The 20,124-nt window shown below is 35.8% G+C and overlaps 1 protein-coding gene across 1 annotated transcript in view; it reads left to right on the top strand.

The window, feature by feature from the left end:
• The window catches only part of PRKX (protein kinase cAMP-dependent X-linked catalytic subunit), a 56,121-nt gene that overhangs the window by 22,572 nt on the left and 13,425 nt on the right, over positions 1-20,124 (top strand). Inside the window, exons 2-4 of the mRNA XM_074535975.1 lie at positions 3,696-3,864; positions 7,897-8,160; positions 14,651-14,770. Coding sequence (XP_074392076.1) covers positions 3,696-3,864; positions 7,897-8,160; positions 14,651-14,770 — 553 coding nt within the window. The remainder of the gene's footprint in view (positions 1-3,695; positions 3,865-7,896; positions 8,161-14,650; positions 14,771-20,124) is intronic.

Raw genomic sequence — 20,124 nt, 5'->3', positions numbered from 1 at the left:
CTTAATGGAGAAGATTGCAGGCATTCCTTCAAGCTCTACAACCACATAAAATTTGCAATGGGAACCAAGAATTTTGTTTCTGTTGTAAACAGATTATACTGGATTAGTGGTCAGCATTTTGCATATTTTATTCTGTTTGCCCATTTAGTCCTGAAAATCCTGAATTGTGTTGCTAACAGCACAGGTGCTCTTCTTGCTGTTGTTACTGGTGGCCAGAGCCCTTCACTTACCATATGCCTTAGCAGGGAGAAGGGGCCTGTGCAAATAAACTACAACTCTGCCTTCAGACTTGGTAAGAACAGCTGTTTTCTTGTGGTATGATCTTATCATGTAGGTGCTTTGTTTTGCTCTGAAACTCTGGTAACATGCACTAAATTAAACACACAGGGGTCTATGTGTAGGGAGTATATGAAGCCATTGCTCTTCCTCCAGCAGGATAGTATTTGGTAGATCCCAGGGCTAATCCAGAATGGTACCATGTCCCTCGAATTCTCTTGGTTTGAACTAAATATGAAATAAACATGAGTAGACTAAAGTGCAAATCTGTGAACACTGTTTCCCTTAATTCTTACAGACAAGTGTAGAATATTTCCATTTTAAGGTAATCATAAGGAATATTTACTTATCTGTCACAAAAGGTCAACTTCATTTGGTTCACACAGATGAAGTCTGAGGTGATCAGGGGAAAATGTTGAACAGTTCTTTCATAAGGATTAACAGAAATTGTTCTATGAGTTAGGTGTCTTCTCACCTGGAGTGGGGCCTTGATGGAAGATTAATAACACTGCCTTTTTGCTGCCAAAAATCTTCCCTCAAATTTATGGAGCTGGGCCTTTGTCTTGCTCAGTGTCACTTACTGCTTCAGGTTTTTAGTTTTCTTTTTATGAATCTGTGGGGCAGAATTTCCATCTACTCAACACAACAACCTGTTCTTATAGAACAGATACACTTGCCTATGCTAAACAACCACAATAACATCTTGTTGCAGCCTCCTACCTTCCCTATCAATTGCAAGGAAGAACACTGAAAGAATGTTAGCAGAAATGGCTAAAAGTATGAGCAGGTTTGAAGTGAGATTTTTAATTGCAGTAATTTATGCAAATTTTACCTGGTTATTTGAAGACTGGCTAAGCATAAAACAAAACAAGAAAAAGGCATAGCAATTAGTCCCATGGAAGAGTGGTGAGTGTGTGGGTACTGCCAGCTAATGCATACTTAATGGATTTTCTGAGAAGACTTGATGGGGAGAAAATGCATATTTTGAGAAGACATGTCTCAAAACAAGTGCTAGATGCCTTCTCAGTCTGTATGGTCTTGATTTTCATAGTTGCTGGCAAGTGTGCTCAAGATGTTTGAAAATAGCCTGCCTGGGATCAGTTCAGCAATAAAACTGGTTTGGGAGGTTCTGTGTTCTTGCCTGTCTGTGTGGTCGTCTGGTTTTCCCAGAGGCTTTGTAGATTAGGCCTTGCCACTATTCTGGAATAGCCTGCCAGGCTTTGCTGTTCCTGGCAGAGGTGTTTTTACAGAGAAAGTGTTTCCAAAGTTAGAACTATTGCTAAATAAGGCTCTGACAGGTTCTTCTTTGAAATTGGATGGAACTTGTGATTTCTATTCTTATTGTTATTTCTGACTAGTGGTTTGTAAAGAGAAATTATTAGCATAAGGAAAAGTAAAGCATTCTAAAATAAAAATTTCTTAAACAAGTAGAACAAGTCTTGAAACATGTAATCACTAGAGATCTAGGAACAATTAGATATGTGTTCACTTTTGACTTTCCTGTTGGATATGTCTGTGGAAGCACTTTGTTTGTACAAGTATCAAAATGCATGTAAAACCACATTTGCTTATGGGGGGTTAGTATTGTTAATTTCCTTGAGTCTACATTTGGAAGTCTCAAAAATCAAAGATGGTTTCTAGTTTCAGTATGCCATATGACTATCATTATTTTTCACAATGTTTTTACTCAAAATTTAAATTTCAGCTCCTAATTGAGAAATAACCGAGTTAATTTTCTTTTTTTTTTTTTTGTCTGTAATGACATGCAGTGTAAATGTAAGTAATCAGTATTTAAAGTAGTTTGAACAGATGTCTCTGCTTGGAAACTTTTGGGCCATTTTTGGTGTTTGTTTGTTTGTTGGGTTTATGTTATTTGTTTGAGGTTTTTTACTGCAGAAGCCTGTCCCTGAGCAAATAAAGTTGTTTGCAGATATAGTCATGTAATATGAGTACATTGTTAAAGGATTTCATTGCATGATAAATTTTCCAGGGTAACCTGATGGTTTACTTTGCTATAAAAGCAGGCTTTTTCTGAGATCTATATATAGTTTTCATGGTTAAAGAACTGTAATTCAGGACAGGTGGGAATGTAAAACTTCCTTGATAGAATCTTTTGTGCTTGGACAATGGTAATGCTTGATGTGTTTGTGTAGTGAGAACTTTTATCTTGAAAACTGGCTTTGAAATCTGTATTTATAGTGGAGCTGCAAATTCCATAAAACTGGATTGCTGGAGTTAGTAGTTTTTAGTGGTTTTTAGTAAACGCTGTCTTAAACAACATTTTAAGTGATTGGAAAGAAAAACTGTTAAATAACATAAAATATTTTAGCTGAGAATCCACATACAGAAAACAAATACTGCAAGCATAAATTGAAGCTAGCAGAGGCAAAAAAATTGTTTTTTCTCATTTCCCCAATAATGGAATTATAGAAGTTCATTTGTTGGTTTCTTGCTCCTACCTATCTCTTAAAAATGTATTTCCTTTCACATACACACTCCTTTCCCTGTACCTATTGCACATCTTAGGAAATTGTCTTTGCTATAAATTGGTCATAACTGATCAACACAATCTGAAATCAAGTTACAAAGCAGTTAATAATACTGCAACAGGTCTGTGTGCTGCCTTTCCTAGGGTATGTGCAAGTAAGGGGATGATAGTGAGCTGAAGTATTAAGCTTTTGACTTTTCTGGAGAGAGGGACCTTTCACAAGTTAGGTGCTTGGTTTTAATGCCAGCTGTCCTTTATAGTGGTACATATTGCTGTCTGAGAATGGGATTAAAAAGATAGGTGCACTGTTGTAATGGAACCTTTGTGTCATTGTTTAATGAGCAGAAAAACAGTAAGCAATCACCTAATGAGCTGAAATTTGTGTTGGTCTTCAAATGTGTAAAACTGCTGCGCAACAAATAGCAGTCTGGCTAAATGTGCCAGTTTTAACTTTGATTTCAAACTAAGAGATACTCAGTTCAGTTATATATGATTGTCTTGAGTGCAATGCACTAAAAAGGAACTTTAGTGACTGTTGAATAGAGAAATGCCTAATGCTTTGTTTAAAAGTCACTACGTTTTTCTTTTCCTTCTTTATTTTTTAAAGTGAGTTCAAAAAGGAGTACATTAACTGTAAAGAACCAAAAAGGGTGCCAGACAGCTGCTGTTTCCAAGTGATATAACACTGAGCACTATAAGCAGATTTTAAAAAATGTATTAATTTTTAGAAGGATCAGCAAATATTATGGTTTTTTTTCCCATCACTTCCTTATCCACTGAATCGCTTTGCCTCTCTGTGCACATTTAAATTTATAATCTTATAATCTCCTCACCTGAATAATTGGAGTTTTTGTAGGTTTTAATTTAGCAAATTATCTTTGTTCTTTTTCCCTTTTTATGCTAAGTTGATGTTTCTTCTCCAACTTTTCAGGCACAGGTACCTTTGGACGTGTTCACCTGGTGAAGGAGAAAATGGCCAAGCGTTACTTTGCACTGAAAGTAATGAGCATTCCTGATGTCATTCGACTGAAGCAAGAGCAACACGTGCACAATGAAAAGTCTGTCTTGAAAGAAGTCAACCACCCTTTTTTGATCAGATTGTAAGTTGTTTTATTTTTTTAATTCATTTTACTCATACAGGAATTGCAGTTAAAGTACTCCAGAATCTCCTTGCAAGTTCTTAGGTACTTTACTGACACAGAGTATTTAGTTTCTCATATGTAATCTAGATTAAAATAGACTTTGGAATGAAATACATATTTTAGAAGAATCAAGAATTTAAAAATAAAGAGGCAGTATTTAAACATTGAAACAATTTATTATAAGGTGTTTTCTCTCTTATCTTCGCACTGCAGAAGAAACATTTTCGGAAGTGAGAGGAAAATACTAATGAAGAATTGTTAGCTTTGCCTCATCAAAATGACTTCTAGAATGATTCTTGATGTTAGAATTGTGATGAAAGTATTTCTACGTGAATGTGTTGTAGATATTGGTAAATAGCTAAAGATATTCCCAGACTTTATAGCAAGTTTTTAAAAACTTAAATGAACTTCTGCAAACTTTATTTTTAAAGAGTTTAAATAACTGCAGCATTTTTTGGACTTTCCTGTATTTCAAGTTAAGTGATGGAACCTATTGAGAAGCATTATTTAAACACAGTTCATAAGGAATACTTCTTCTTTAGTGGAATTGAGGTAACTCTAATGATCCCAGTGGTCCCATTGTTAAACAGAGAACTTTTCTCATACTTTTCTGTTCACAGCACCACAGTGCTTCTAGTGTATCTGAGTCTGTATCTATTAATGGCATAACTAAACCTCTGGTAATTGCAGGTTAATTTCCATTTATGTTTTCTCATGGCCGGCTCTTAACTAAGATTTGTTTCCATTTACCTGCCTTAATCAGTTTTACATAGAATTAGACAAAATTAGCATTAGTTAATCTAGCTGCAGGGAGTGCAGCTTCCTGCCAGGGTTAAGCAAGTACCAGAGGGAGAAGAAGAAGAAGGGAACAGCATGGTAGTCATTCAGAAGATGGAATGAGCCCTGCAGGAGGAGGCTTTTTCCCTGGTGTGGTGTTGGCTTTCCCAGCATCACGATGCTGTTAGTTTCCAGCTGGCGTTCAGAAATCCTGTATGTGGCATAGTATCAGTAAGACAAGTTCTAGAATATGTAGAGATTGAGATTCATGGAAGAAAGCAAGATGGAGAAGCTGAGTACATCTGGTTAGACTGGTTGAAGTATGGATGGAATGGAGGGAACAGGATTTTGTATATCTATCTATGTACATCTTGAAAGAAAAACCCTACCAAAAACAATGAACAAATTCCCAGACAAACCCCATCCCAGCAGGTCTGTGTGTCAGGAACAGTGGGAGTAGAGAAATTTGGGTGACATGTCAGAGACAGGGAGAATTCACGTTCATATAGAAGTGATTAAAAATCCAAATTAGGGCAGTTTTCCTGGATTTCATTCACACCTTATTTACAAAATATCAGATTTTTCAAGTTGCCAAAGGACACAATTTAAATAGTTCTCTTTCTATGCAAAGCAAACATCTTTCATGTCTTCTGGAGCTCTGCTTTTTCTGTTGAAATGTCCAGTGGTATGTTGCATCAGCAGCTATGTTCATATAATTGTCTATGTGATGCCTTTTTCCCTTGTCAGAGGAGACTCCAAGCCACATAGCTGAAGTGAGGTAGTTAAAATTTAAGTCACAAAGATATTTATGTGCTTTAAGTTAAACAAACCTTTGTGAATGATTATCACTAGATGGTATGACAACACTTTCTGCAGTTTTTTGTGTGACTAAAAGATTTTTTTCAGCCACCTCCTGCCCAATTTGTTTGGTTTTTTATCTGTTATTATTTTACTGTAAGTGTTTAACAAAAATGGGGAAAAACTATATAGTTCAGCTTTAATGCCTTTAAAGTGTGTGATCTACATGGTCTGGTTTTTATCTTTTCAGTTAGCTTCACCATCACAGATAAAGATGGTGTCCTTTGGTGTCAGTGCAGCATAGTATTTCAGGATTTTATGATGGAAAATTATAAAGTAATGCTGCACATAATTGTATGCTGGTGTTTGGAAAAGAATGGGGTTTTTTTTCCTTTACCTGTTACTTTTGACAAATGCCTATTCTAAATATGATGAGGTACAGTTTTTCTGTAGACACTGGCGTTATTTATCTATGTATTTTTTAAACAATTTTTTTCTAAACGCTTCCTAAGTGCTTCTGCAACAGCTGATCACTGGAGATTGCTAGGCAATCTTTGCTGACAATTGAGTAATGTGTCATATTCACTGTGGTGCAGCTCTTCACAGTGAGATGTAATGTTGACATGTTTTTGAAGAGAGGAAGAATTAATAAAAATCAATTGTGTCTTGTAGCTGTTTAAGCTGAAACAGGTTGTTTGTCTGTAGGACTTCTCAAGTGGCATCTGAAGTTTATGTAGCAAGCTGAATTGTAGAGTTAATGACACCACATGTTATTCTAATCACAGCTTCTGTGATTTTTGTTTTCTTTTAGTATTACATTACCATTTAAAGCAGTTGGAATTGCAAGTACAGAAATTCTTCATTTTGCTCTTGTTAATGTATACCAAATAATGTGTCCATTTTTCTGTGGATAGACAAACCTTTAAGAGTCAGTTTTTTAAGAAATTAATTCTTGTAAAAAATTCTGTGCTTAATGATGCAGAAGTTCCATTTTTTTCCCCTCCGTATTGTCAGATTTTGCTCTTCCTCTACTATATATAGGTGTTTTGCTTTTTTTCACCCATTTCTACACTTCTTTCATTGTTTATTCTAGGTATAACTTTGCCCAATTACATAAAATACATTTTCAGAGTGTTTTTGTGTAGTCTGTAAAGATGCTGTGATCACCAAGAGCCAATTAATGATGTTGCTGACTGTGATAGGGAAGAAGTTCCATAAAAGCAGAAGACAAGCTTGGGCTCTGCTTTCTCCATCACTGAGGGAATCAAAGAGCTGTAGCTCATGTCTGTTAGTCTTTCTTGTTCCCTTGGCTGCCACAGTGCTGCTGTCAAAAATAAAATCTTCTGGACTCAAAGTCATTCACGTGTTGTGGAGCTCAGTTCCTGCTCACCTTACCTGAGGCTCTGTGCCCTGATTAACCACGAGGTATTTGTGGTACTGCAGAAGCACTGACTAGAGGCTGAAGTAGCTTCTGTTCTTGTATGACTGTACCAATAAGTAGGTAAAGATGCAGTGTTCTCTCTTTTATTATGGAATTAGGGATAGTTCTTTGTTTTAAATGGCAGTGTTCTTCAAGATGTTACCACCTATTTGTTTTCTTCTTAACTGTTGAGCTACGTTTAGGGATAAGGTAACTTGTTTAATGTAGATAGAATGAAATAAAAGATAATTTAGGGTAATGTAAAAGAGAAGATTCCTATATTCTGTAATGAAACATTTTAAAGCCACATATAATTATTTTCTTTCCTCTATACCTGTTCTTTATGTTTCTCTGGCTACCCCAGAAATAGCTCTTAAATTAAAGGTTGTAATCTGAGGAATGGAAGGTACCTATCCTTGGATTAATTCTGAGGTACAGAAATGAATCTTGTTCTGCTATCATTTTTGTTTTTGTGAAAGATCAAGGGTTGTCATCTGATGCTTTAGTTGGGATTGTGTATCTCCGGGGAGGAAGGCACAGGACAGGAGGACAACTCTTTGATGTCTGGTTTTGAACATATTGTCATGAAAGTCTTTACAAAAGCAGATTCTGCTTACCCCCATCACTTTGGTAATGCTTGAGAATATAAAATGCAAGGTGTGTAAAAAATATCTAATCTTTATATCGAGTCAGTTATTTGGTGCTTAGAAGAAACCTGTTTTGCATGATGAAACAGAATCTATCAATTAGAGTTTTTCTTGTCCTGTGCTGTACTTACCCTCAGCTATCTGGTTTTGTAGTGTAGTTTAAGGTCATTACTCAAATGTGTTACATAATCCTGATGGATTCTTGGAGGTTTTAATGTTTGCAGACAAGGAATCAGAAATTAGTTGCGTACACAGTTGAGGTAGCAGAGGCCATTTTACAGACATTGACTTGTAAAGCAAATCAAAGACATAATTTCTTTATTCACTAAAACAATGCTTCTGTTACAGATTTTGGACCAACCATGATGAACGTTTTTTATATATGCTAATGGAATATGTGCCAGGAGGAGAACTTTTTAGTTACCTGCGCAACATGGGGCGTTTCAACAACAGCACAGGACTGTTTTACTCGACGGAAATTATTTGTGCAATAGAATACCTGCACTCCAAAGAAATAGTTTACAGAGACTTAAAACCTGAAAATATATTACTAGACAAAGAAGGACATATCAAGCTTACTGACTTCGGATTTGCAAAAAAATTGGTGGACAGGTAAGTTAGGTTTTGTTCTGGTAATTACATTTTGCATGCTAAATAGTTAGAAAAAAATGTTTGATTTCAGGTGCTCAGCATTTGATTTAACACTCCATGAGGTTCACACATATCAAATCTCTTAATAAAAAGGAAATTATAATCTTTAAATGGCGGAATGGAAAGCAGTATTATCCCTTAGGTATCACCAGGAGCAATATCACACATAAGCCATGACAGAAAAATATTTTTATATGGCTGGTTTTGTATATTTAAGTTTTCAGCAGTCATGTTGGGAAAAGGGAGTTCAGGCAAATAATATGAACCAATACTAAGATACATAAGTTAATCCTCCATACATACTGAATATGTTTTATAACTCAGGTTTCCTTCTAGTTTCCTTTTAGAGATTTTTGAAGAGTGATTTTAAAACTAGATACAGAGTTTTCACTAGCCTGTGGCAAAAATGAAACTGAGAAAACCTAGACGGAAACCATAAGGCCAGCTTCAGCAGCACTGGTTTATTTGAATCTAGCTTCTATATTACTGTTAGCTTTAGTTGCATATGGAAGTTTTGGTAATGCAGATGCTCCCCTCCAGTGATTTCTCTCTTCTCTCTGTTTGGACTACTCTTTCAAGACCATAATACATGATTTTAAGAGTAAACAAGAGCATTGGGATTCAAGAAAAGGGAGTTAAAAACCAGCCTGTTGTATCAGAAGGGTGGTGTGACAAGGCTTGATGTATGTCTTTGAGTCATCTCTTGAGGGAGACTCTGTTTGATGGTTCAGATTGAGGCAGCACGGTGCTGAGTTGGGTGTTACATAGGTGCTCATCCTCTTCAGTCATCAACCTGTTTGATGCTGCTTTAGCAGCTACATACTTTTAAATCATAACAAACATAATTCAACCACCATACACCACGATGTGAACACACCATGGTTACATAACTTGTTTTTCTACCCCTAATTCAGCTGAGTCTCCTTCCCACAGTCCTTTTCTAGTTAACCAAAGTTACAGGCCTGAGCCATGATTTTACAAGGCCTTCCTTTTGTAAGTCTTTACTTATCAGAAACAAGAAGCTGCATAATGCATCCATTATGAAGTAAAAGTCAGATGAGACCAATGATATCCCAAAATAGAATCAAAAGTTCTATTAACCTTTAAGGTCTGAAAATCTGTTTTAAAACCATAGAATTTTATTATGAATATATGAATAAAGTTTTCACTGGGCAAGTAAAAAGGCCTACAGATTCTGGCCTTTCATTTTAATACTTTGTTTTTAAAGCAAAAAAGCTTTTTGCAGGAAGAGCTAACATATTCCATGCAAGAAAGTAGTACAATCTCTTTATAAGACATTTTCATGCAAGTACTCACACTTGCTCTTTATATGTATATGCTGCCGCCTAGTGGTAATTCGTGTTTTGTGCTTCTGTGGGTTTAAGGCACAAGAGAAGTAAGCCTTCATTAAATAAGGTGATTGTTCATATCAGAGTATATTTTTCAATTTGGTAGATGAATCTCTAAGAGTAAATTTGTTCAGATATATTTTAGGATATCAAACTTGATTATTGCTACTGGTTTTAATTGGGTTTGTGTTCTCCATATTGCTTGGGGGCAGTGGAGTTGATCAGTTTTTGTTGGATCATAGAAGATTATAGTAGTTTTGTATTCATAGCTGATTTTCCTTCAAATGTACAACAGGTAACATGAGTGCAGAACATAAAATTGAAATAAGCAAAAATATTATCAGTTAGAGCACAGGTGGCAAAGACTTCACAGGTTGCGCCTATGCAAATCTGGTTTATTTTTTTGTGTTACTGGGTTTTGGTGTGTTTTTTTTTTTTTTGAAACTACATAGTATTCTCCCCACTAGCTGAAGTCATTTTCACAATGTTGGTTTTGTCACTGTAAAAATATACAGTTATAAACCCTTTATTCACTAGTGCCCTCCAGTAGGTGCTTTTCTTTATGACATAGGCTATTTGATCAAAATTATAGGAGATATTGTCATTTTTATGCATGGCAAATGTCTGTACACATGACTCTTATGTGTATGGGTGTCAGTGAGTGTGTAGATGTGAGCATATACACAGCATACATGAATGGCAAGAAGAAGACCTGAAGTATTTGTGTTCTTTAAACATTGTGAGGTAACCTGCTCTCAGGATCAGCAGAGACATCCCTAGAAAGAGGACACTTTACATAAATGAAAACATGGTCTGCAGAAGACTTGGGATATGATCCCACTTTCCAGATACGTAATACTTCACCAAATGATTCTGTAGCTGCTTAATTGGGGTTTTTCTGTAGACATTTTCCTTTCTTCCCACTGCCATGTGTAAAGGGATGAAATATTCACCATGTCCCTCTACAGTTAAGCTGCTCTTCAGAGAAAGTGTCTGGCTCATAGCTCATGTTCCCACTGTGGAAAGCAGCCTGCACCTGTACCTTCTTGTTACTACAATTTCTGAAGGGCTAGACTCTTAATGTTTTCTTTTTAGAGACAGAGGAGGTTTTCTTTGCTCCTTCTGTTCCTTGTTGGTATGTCCTTCTGTTTATCCTTGTTCCTCCCTTTTCACTCAGAGTGTATGTTTAAAAATTCTGAATTTTTCTCCAAAACAGTGTGTCTTTGCCTCAGCTGCTGTTTATTTCTTCTCTTTTCCACCTTGATGTTGCTTAACTGAAGACTTAATAACCTTTTCAGTTTCTTGTAAGTACATTCATATAAATAGATGTGCCACTACTTCTAAAAAAGGGCAATGTCAGGAAGGAAGTTGGGGAGGGGGGTTTTATAAATTACTGTTACCTGAAGGCTGTAAAAAGAATTTCCTTTGAATTTTACAACTGTAGACCATTCTCTTTCTGAAACGCTTATACCACTTTTTGGATATAGTACTTTTATTGAATTTTTTTTCTGTTCTGATTTCCTTTTTTTTGTGTGGTTTTTGGTTGTTTTTTTTTTTTTCATTTGGGTGTTTAGGGTTTTTTGGGAATTTTTGGAGGGTTGGCGTTTAATTCCCATGTTCTTTCAGAGAAGCACAAGGCTAATCTGCATCCAATTTTACGGGGTTTTTTATGGGCAGATTTAAATAAGACAGGTAAAAATAAGACTCGAGTGATCTTTTTTCTTTTTTCTGGAATATTATTCACTGTTAATTTTAGTTTATTCAGTTTACATTCCTAAAAAAGAAATTTACCCATGAGTCTTTCTAAAAAGTTGAAGTGATTAATGTTAAACATATTGGGGACAGTTCTGCGTTGTTGCATGGGCTGGATGTGCCTCATGACTGTTCCACGCAGTGGGCTAAAGAGAGAAAGACTATGTAAGACATAGTAAGTCTAGTTTGCAAAGTGTATCTTTTGTCACTGTGGAAGCAAGCAAGAATGTCTTGCAGAACAAATATTTGTTGGCTGCATGCAAAACAATCTTTGTTAAATATAATTATGGAGAAACTGCCTGAATACCAAAACAAATCTGTCTCATATGCAAAAAGCGTTCAGGTACACAGATGGATGCTGAATGGTGTAGAATGCTGAAACACATTAACCATCGAGACTGAACTTCTTCACACAGTACCCTTCAGTAGTTTCACAAAATTATTTTGTAGCTTACCTTTTTAACCAGAGTAGATTCTATATTTCATGTTTTAAAATTACATTTTCAAGCTTATCAATTACCAATTTCTTGTATTTCAGCTTTTATCTTGAAAATTCAGAAGACTGAATATTTTGCAGCCGTTTGAAGGGAACAATCTATTCTTACCTTTTTTCATTGTAATTTATGTTCAAATAAGTTATCTGGAATTTCAGATAAATATGCAGTAGCCATAAAATAGTAATGATTAAAAAATAATTTAACATATTATCTTTTTGTAGCATCTACTTGATGTGTTTTCCAAAATACTAAATAGTCTGTTTCATGGCCAGCAAAAGAGGAAACACAAGTCGGGATCTTACGGCACAAATGCATATCTTAAAAAAGAACATGAGTTCCAAGTTTTTGTGTAATTAGTAAACATACATTTCCTGATTGAAATTAAGGAAGTAGTTAATGTGGTAGTAATAAATTTTATTTCCTAGTGCAGCTAGGAAACTTCAAGTTATGTTCACGATTTTCCTCTTGCTTGAATAAAAATATGGTAAAACTGTCAGCAGCTTCATTTGCATAGCTGCCTAAGTCGGTGTGATTAAGCCACATGACAGATACAGCTTTTTTAATTTGGAAGAGGGAGAAGTACTTTGTTTTAAAAGATGACAGAGCTTTGCTCTTATTCTTAATTCCATAGTCTATCCTAGGCAGCTGCTAGATGGCAGTAGTGTAAAGCAGCACTGTATGTAAAAATTCAGTATCCTTGATTTGGAAAATGAGTTCATATTTTTTGGATAAATTCATGATAAAAATGTATTATTTACACTTAAAAATGTCATTTCAAGAGCCTTGAAGTGCATTGGATGCAAAGTGTGCCTAACACTTCTAACAGTTTAGCTGGAATAATTTGGCTTTTGCCTTAGTAAACTGAAACTTAAATTCAAGTTATAATTCTTCAGCTAAAGCCTTAACTGACTGTACAGCTTCCCTTCCTTTATCTTATTTTTATGAATCAAATGTTCAAGGCTTAAAAAAAACACCCAACTGAAAAAAAAAAAAAAAAACAGAAACAAAAGCTCCCTTTAAAATATTGTAAGGAGTTATAGAATATGCCAGGTTGGAAGGGACCCGTCAGAATCCTCAAATCCAACTCCTGGCCTGGCCTAGGACATTCCCAGGAGTCACACCATGTACCTGAGAGCATTTTCCAATCACTTTTTGAACTTTCTTAGGCTTGGTGCTGTGATCACTTCCCTGGAGAGCCTGCTCCAGTGCTCAGCCACCCTCTGGGTGAAGTACCTTTTCCTGATATCCAACCTAAACCTCCCCTGACTCAGCTTCATTATGTTTCTTTGAGTCCTCTCACTGGGCACAAGAGTGAAGAGATCAGTGCCTGCTCCTCTGCTTCCCCTTGTGAGGATGTTGAAGACCACAATGAGGTCTCCCCTCAGTCTCCTCCAGTCTGAAGAGACCAAGTGCCCTCAGCCCCTCCTCATAAGGCTTCTCCAGACCCTTCAATATCTGCATTGCCCTCCTTGGGACACTGTTAGGTAGCTTAAAATCTTTTTTACATTGTGATGGCCAAAACTGCACACAGGGCTGAAGGTGAGGCCGCATCAGCACAGAGTAGGGTGGAACAATCATCTTCCTTGCATTCTCAGAAAAAAGAAATTGAATTAGTATTACTTCTGTAGGTGATTGCTGTTCATCTTAATGCATTTGTTCAGGAGCATGTTACCAGTTTGATTGGAGGAAGTTCTTCCTCTCACAAACACTCAGGATTTTTTGGTGCAAGTTAGAAATCATGCGGTGACCATTTATGATTATAGTCTTCGTCATATTTTACTAGAGCTCCTTTTAAAATCTGGTACAGTTTTCTTTCTTATTCTATGCTAGGATTTCAATTTCTCTTGAATAAGTGAGCATATTTTCAAAGTTTCCTCTTCTGACTTGCCAGGGAAGGATAATTTATTCAAAATGAGAGGACCTTTTTCTCTCAAGTGTATATTTAAACCTATGTCAAGGGAGTGAAGCCAAGCAAATTCTACATGGGCATTTTTACAATGAAAAGTTGACATTTCTGGAAGAAATTGCATCAGAATATTCTTAGTTTCAATATAATTTGGTCCTTGTAAACATAACTGGTTAACTTCAGTTTGTTTCTTGTCTTTATAGAACTTGAGCTTCAGTTAGTTAGCAATATAAGTTTTATTTTGACCTTACCATAGAAAGCTATGCTTAAATATGACTTAAAAATAGATCACAAAAAGTATTGCCTACTTATTTCACACTTGCTTGACTATACCTTGTAAATATTTTAAATAACTAAAAATACAAATGTTTCTTCCCTTTTAATGAATATTGTGGAAGTAATGACAGGTTAGATTTCAATACTATTTGAAAAACTTTACTTGGATTGTAAAACAAGTCTTCATATATGTGCTATTATTTACTGATTTAAACTACTACTGCTTTAAAAACTCCCTCCTTTCCTTTTCTTCTTTCTAAGTGAAACTTTGTTTTTCTGGAAAAAGCCATTAAGCTTGTCTTCTGCTGGGCCTGTCAGGAGTCCATGAAAAACACTGTTAATAATTCAAAACAATGTAGAGTCTTAATGGACGGAGTACCACAGCACTAGCTGGGAAACTATGCACAGGTATTTTCTGAAACAGGAGGTTTCTTAATTTGCACATATCTGTGTTCCAGGAGAATTGGACATCATCATCAAAGCAGTCTGTTTAAATCTTGTACAGGTCTTTCTTATTTCTCTATTCCTTTGTATAGTAAATACGTAGGTAGGTATGTTAGGTAGTTCTTATGTGTGTGTTTGGTTTTTCCTGTAACTGTTATTTCAGTTCCAGTTTGATCTGCTATTGTTGTTTGTTTTGTGCTTTTTTTCCCCCCTTCTTTTACAACCAGAACGTGGACTCTGTGTGGCACTCCTGAGTACCTTGCACCAGAAGTCATACAAAGTAAAGGTCATGGAAGAGCTGTGGATTGGTGGGCCCTAGGAATTCTTATATTTGAGATGTTGTCAGGGTAAGTGATAATTACTATATCACAGCAATATTATGTAATGCAGAATTATTTGCTAGTTCTGTTTACAATATTTGGATAAGCAAATTTGGGCCGAATTTATTATTGATTTACTGGTTTAATTTCTGCTTTTGAAGAAAGGAATTGGGAAGGTTTATTTTACAAAACTACAGATATCACTTGTGGGAATGTTTTAGGATTTTGAGTTTTTTGGTTTTGTTTCTTGTTTTAAGTTTGTGTTTTCTGTTTGGTTTTGGTGTTTTGTTTTGTTTTTCTTAAGACTTTAACAGCTTCTCTTTTCCTTATGTGTTTGGAAATTCAGGTTTTGCTCAAGTTTAGATTTTTATTCATGAGGTCCTTTCCATTTAAAGGGTAAAGAACAGGACTACTTCTGTAATTAATTTCCAACATAGGGAAATCCTAGTTACAGTGGGAGCTTTAGTCTGTAAAGATGCACGGTGGCAAGTAGGAAGACTTTTATTAATACAATTTGTATTATAGTGGAGCACTGGTTTTCTTTACACCAGAGGAGGAACAGTGAAAAGCTTTATAGGTCTGTTTGAAGTCAGTTTGCTCAAATGCTGCTTTTGCTGTTTTGGAATTTTTTTGATAAAGCAATGTTTTCAGAAGATACAACTTCAAACTGAAGAAATGGTTTCTGGCATTAATGTAATAATATAATAAAAATAATATAATATAAATAATAATATAATAAATATTATATATATAAATAAATAATAATAAATAATAATATAATAAAAATATAATAACAAGTTCATTACTTGTTGTGGTTTTCCTCTTACTTTGTTTTGTCTTGACTTCGTTGTTTGAGGGTACTTGAAAAAAGGTTTGGATTTTTGAAAGCAATTGGCTTTGCCGTGGTGGGTGCTATAGGACAAATGCAGGTGAAAGCAAGGTTTTCATAGCTTCTGAAGAAACATTTCATCAGTTTGATTTCATAGTTCCACCTTTTTCATAGTTTCATACCTTCTGCCTGGTACCTGGCTCTGCGCTCTACACCTTCTTGGTTACCAGGTGCATCAGGTGTCCTCTGTGGCCTTTCTTTATAAATTTGCAGCCTTGTAGAATGATCAGAGCAGTGTCCTTGTTTGGATTTATTCATCCTTTTCTCTGTGTATTTCTGTCTTTTCAAAGTGACTTTGCTGACTCTTCCAGTGTTTGGACAAGCTTGTAATTTTGTCTGAGCAAGCAGCTCCCCTGATGAAAGGGTGTTCACTTCACAGCTCTAATCCATTGTGGGGTACTGCTGTGAAGTTCACTCAATAGCAACACAACTTTTCCTAGCACAACATTGCTACCCAATGCTTGCTTTCTTAGTTTCCTGAAGGCTTACATATGCATTGACTTTGAATCTGTGGCAATTTGTAGACAGAAAAGCAATAAACATAGTTGCTGGCTGGCCCAAGTTGTTATTTATGTAGGCTTTGCAGAGACCAGGCTTCACCTTTTTTCCATTGCTTCCTGCAAGGTGAGCAGCCCAAGTTGGTTAAAAGAGTCCTTCTCAGAGGGAAAAAAAGAGATTCCCAGCAAGCTTGGTGCCACTAATCTTAGCCTTAGACAGCAGGAAGACTGTAGATAAAAGTGTCTGGGCTGTTATATGAGCTCAAGTACTGCAGTCACCCAGCTGTGATTTACCTTCCTGCCAGGGGTTTCAGTGTGGCCACTCTCTGTTAGGTTGTGTGGTCTCAGTGTGAGTGGATATTGGACCTTATTTATTTGCATGCCTAACAGAGATGTTGGGAGGATTCTCTCCACTAGACACTAATAGAAATGTAGTTTGCAAAGTTAACAAAGACTACAAGTGGTGATCAGGCAAGATACTTGGAGTCATTGAGACCTCAAGACCGCAGGCTGCTGAAGTATGGCTTCTGTATATTCCACTGAAACATGACTGGTATATATTGCTCATTAAAAATGGGAGCAGCTGCTGTTGTTTCTATGTAGGATCTTCTGTGTCATGACACTGTCTGGCTCAGGGAATGAGACCTGGATTTCAGAGTGGGTGGCTTAAAATGAACACTTTGTCTTTTAGAGACTTTTAACCAATAGAGATAGCTTACACTGTCCTGAAAGTCAAGTGAGGTTTTATATAGGCTGATTGACAGAGCAGCTGACTATTGTGTGTGATTTGCTAAGGTTTTTTTTTATTACAGTACTTGTATAGATATGCTCTTTATAATGATTGAATGCTGCTTTGGATAGGGACCGCATCCAAGACTAAAAAATTAAACACAGCAGCATTCAGTCATTTTCCAAAGCTGGAATAGGGACTCCATATAAGCTTGTGTGTTTGGGGTGTTTATGTTTTGAGGCTTGTTTTTTGGGGATTTTTTTTGTTTGATTTCAGCTTTTTTAAGATGGGGATATACTACTTTCTTAGGGCTTTTTTTAGGGGATTAAAGAAGGGTAGGGATTATGGCTTGGATGTGTTTCCTTTAGATGGGAAGGTTGTCACAATGAATGTATGCTTTTAGCATTTTATAAACTTTTTGCTGTTCTTGGCAATAGTGTTTTGAAGCACTTTTCCTCAGCAGCTCAAGATTTGGCTAGATATTTACTATCAAGGTTTTTTATTACAGAAGCAGTCCTAGTTAACTTTATAATTCAAAATTCAAAGAAGATGTAAGAAATCTGAAAATATTTGGAAGGTGAACAAAACCTGACTTCAAGACTAAGTTATTGTCTGCAAGTAAATTAATGTAAGACATTTGATAGTTATTTCCTGAAGTTAGTCTCCCTGAAGCCCAAAAGCAATTGAAAAGAATTGGTAGGTGTGCATGTAAGGAAATGGTCTCTCTAAAAACAAACAAACAAACCCACACCTTCCTGTTCCACAGTGTCTTATTTCCCTAACTTAATCTCTGGAGGCCCATTGAATTCTTCTTCTGCACAAACTAGGTTTGAGGCAAGGTCCTGTTTAGGTTTAACATAGCAAGATACAGAAGGGGGAAGGAACAGGGAGAAACAAGTGTGAGAAGAAAACTTAACAGATGAATAACACCAAGTTCATTGAGTTAATCTAAACAAGCTAAACAAACTGTCAATACAAAAGCATCTATTTATTTTGAGTAAATGAGTTCTGTTACAATTTAATGCAAAGAAAAATATACTTGTTATTTAACATTAGATAAGTTAGGTTGTAATTGTACTGGTATCACATATGCAGCTAATACGAATTTTGTGTATTAATATGGATTTGTGGCTTTTACTTTTGGTTTGGTTGTCATATGTGCTGTGGTGGTCTGGCATTTTAGGTAGGTTAATGGTTCCTGTCTGCAGTTTCATATTCTCAGACCTGTATATTTTCCCTTGAGGTTTTACAACTTCTCTTCTTCAGACTGTCTTGGAAACTTATGTCCGTGCCATTGTTATGCTTCAGTTAGCAAAAGGAATGGTTTGCAGCTGTTCTCCCGTTTACAGAGATGATATTTTTTGTATCTTCTTTTCAGCTGGTGAAAAGGCAGCTGTTTGTATTTGTGTTGTGGTGTGAAGAAAGTCTGAAACTCAGGGGGATTTTTGCTGATTTATTAGGTAGCTTCCAGCACAATACTTGTGTTGTTTTGTTTAAAATCTGTGCTGTGTTGAAGATTGACATTTATAAAAAGCATCAAAATCAAGTTACTTGATTTGTCCATGAGAAAACTGCAATCTTTCAAAGCTGTTGTCATTTTGCATAGAGTTCAAATGCACTTTTGTTGCAATAAAATTATTATATAGCCAAATATGATTTAAATTTTTCACAAGAACTCTAGACATAGTAATTTTGGATTTTTAAAGTGGGAAAGCAAATTAAAACAATGCAATATAAATATGAAAAAATTATATGTACTTCTGTTCTTCTTGATTTCACACCTCAGTAATGTACAGTAATCTATTTACTGCAGCTGGTAGCTTTGTAATACATAGTTAAAAATATTCTAATTTCTTTATGCATTTATAGATTCTAATAGGTAATAAATAGAAAATTGGGTTTGTCCACTTGCTGTGGAGAATGTGAATGATATTTATGTTGCTTGACTAAAAAAGAAACTATATGATAGTCTTTCTTGTGGTGAAAAAACCCGTGCATGTTAAATAGCAATCATGTTTTCCTTGTTCTTTAGTGTCAAAGCAGGAATTTTTAATAGCACAAGTGTTATTCCTGAGATTCTTCCACTTTTCAGTTAGCTGAGAAGTAGTTTTTCATAAAGAAAGTACTATGACTTTGTGAAAACCAACAAAAAATGTCCTATAGTCTTTCCCTAACCAGATAGTTTAGTCATGCTTTTCAGTGCTTTGAATTATTATGTTTTTTTTTTTTACCATAAGCCTACAAATACCTTTACTTAATTATTCTGATGGAATTTGATTATTCCTGTGGCCGAAATTTACAGTATTTCAAAGGGAATGCTAATCCACTTGATCATCAACTGAATAATGAGGAAATTAATATTTATGAAAACATAATGGAAATAATGTATATTACTTGTTGAAGAATAAGCTAGTTTGACTACCATAAAATTTAAAAAAAGAGCCTGAAGTGAAGAAATGTTGTCTTCATCCTTGTTTTTGTGCTATCAGCGATTTCCAAAGCCACAAGCACTGTATTTGTGTGCATATGCACACAGTTAAGTTCTCTGAGAAAGTAATTATGTTAGGGAGATGTGAAAATACTTTAATTAAACTGTAATAGTGGTTGGATGTTTTTAATATGGTCAACACTGAAAAGCTGCAGGTTTTTTTAATTCTGTGGGGATTTTGAGGCAGAAGCATAGTAAGAGGGTTGTTTTGGTCATATTATGGAGGGCAAAGCAGGACTGAGATTACTGAATGAGTTATTCCATTCCCTTAGATTGGTTCCTGTTTAACTTTCAAGAGCACGAGTGACACTCAGAAAGCTGTCGGCTCCTGGGCTCAGCTGCCTGCACTGACTGTGCTGATTCACCTCTGCAGCCATCAGGGATGTGCTGTACTCGTAAAGGAAGCACAGCAGAAAACTTTCAATTCTTACTGTAGCTGTACGACAGGAAGTAGTCTCTCTGTTAGCTCATAACATCATGAAGAACTTCATAGAAGACATAAATGCTGAATTTTAATTACATGTTATTTACTGTTCATCATGGGGAAGATTATGAGATGAAAACTTTATCTGTCCCATGCAGAAAGGCAGCTGCACTTGGAGAGTTGTGAGCAGTCTGTCTGTTTCAAAAACCTTATCTAGCAAAACATATAGTTGAATTCATGACGTACAACAAATAACTGAACTGGATAATGCATTCATGTGAAGGTCCTTTAACACTTTAGAGAGAAACTGATAAATAAGGGCGTGCCGGCAGTTACAGGACAAGATCAAAAAT

This window comes from Zonotrichia albicollis, chromosome 2, assembly GCF_047830755.1.
Source record: "Zonotrichia albicollis isolate bZonAlb1 chromosome 2, bZonAlb1.hap1, whole genome shotgun sequence".
In the NCBI taxonomy this organism is placed as follows: Eukaryota; Metazoa; Chordata; class Aves; order Passeriformes; family Passerellidae; genus Zonotrichia; species Zonotrichia albicollis.
The sequence above is the reverse complement of the archived record's forward strand: the minus strand, read 5'-3'. Positions and strand labels throughout refer to the sequence as shown.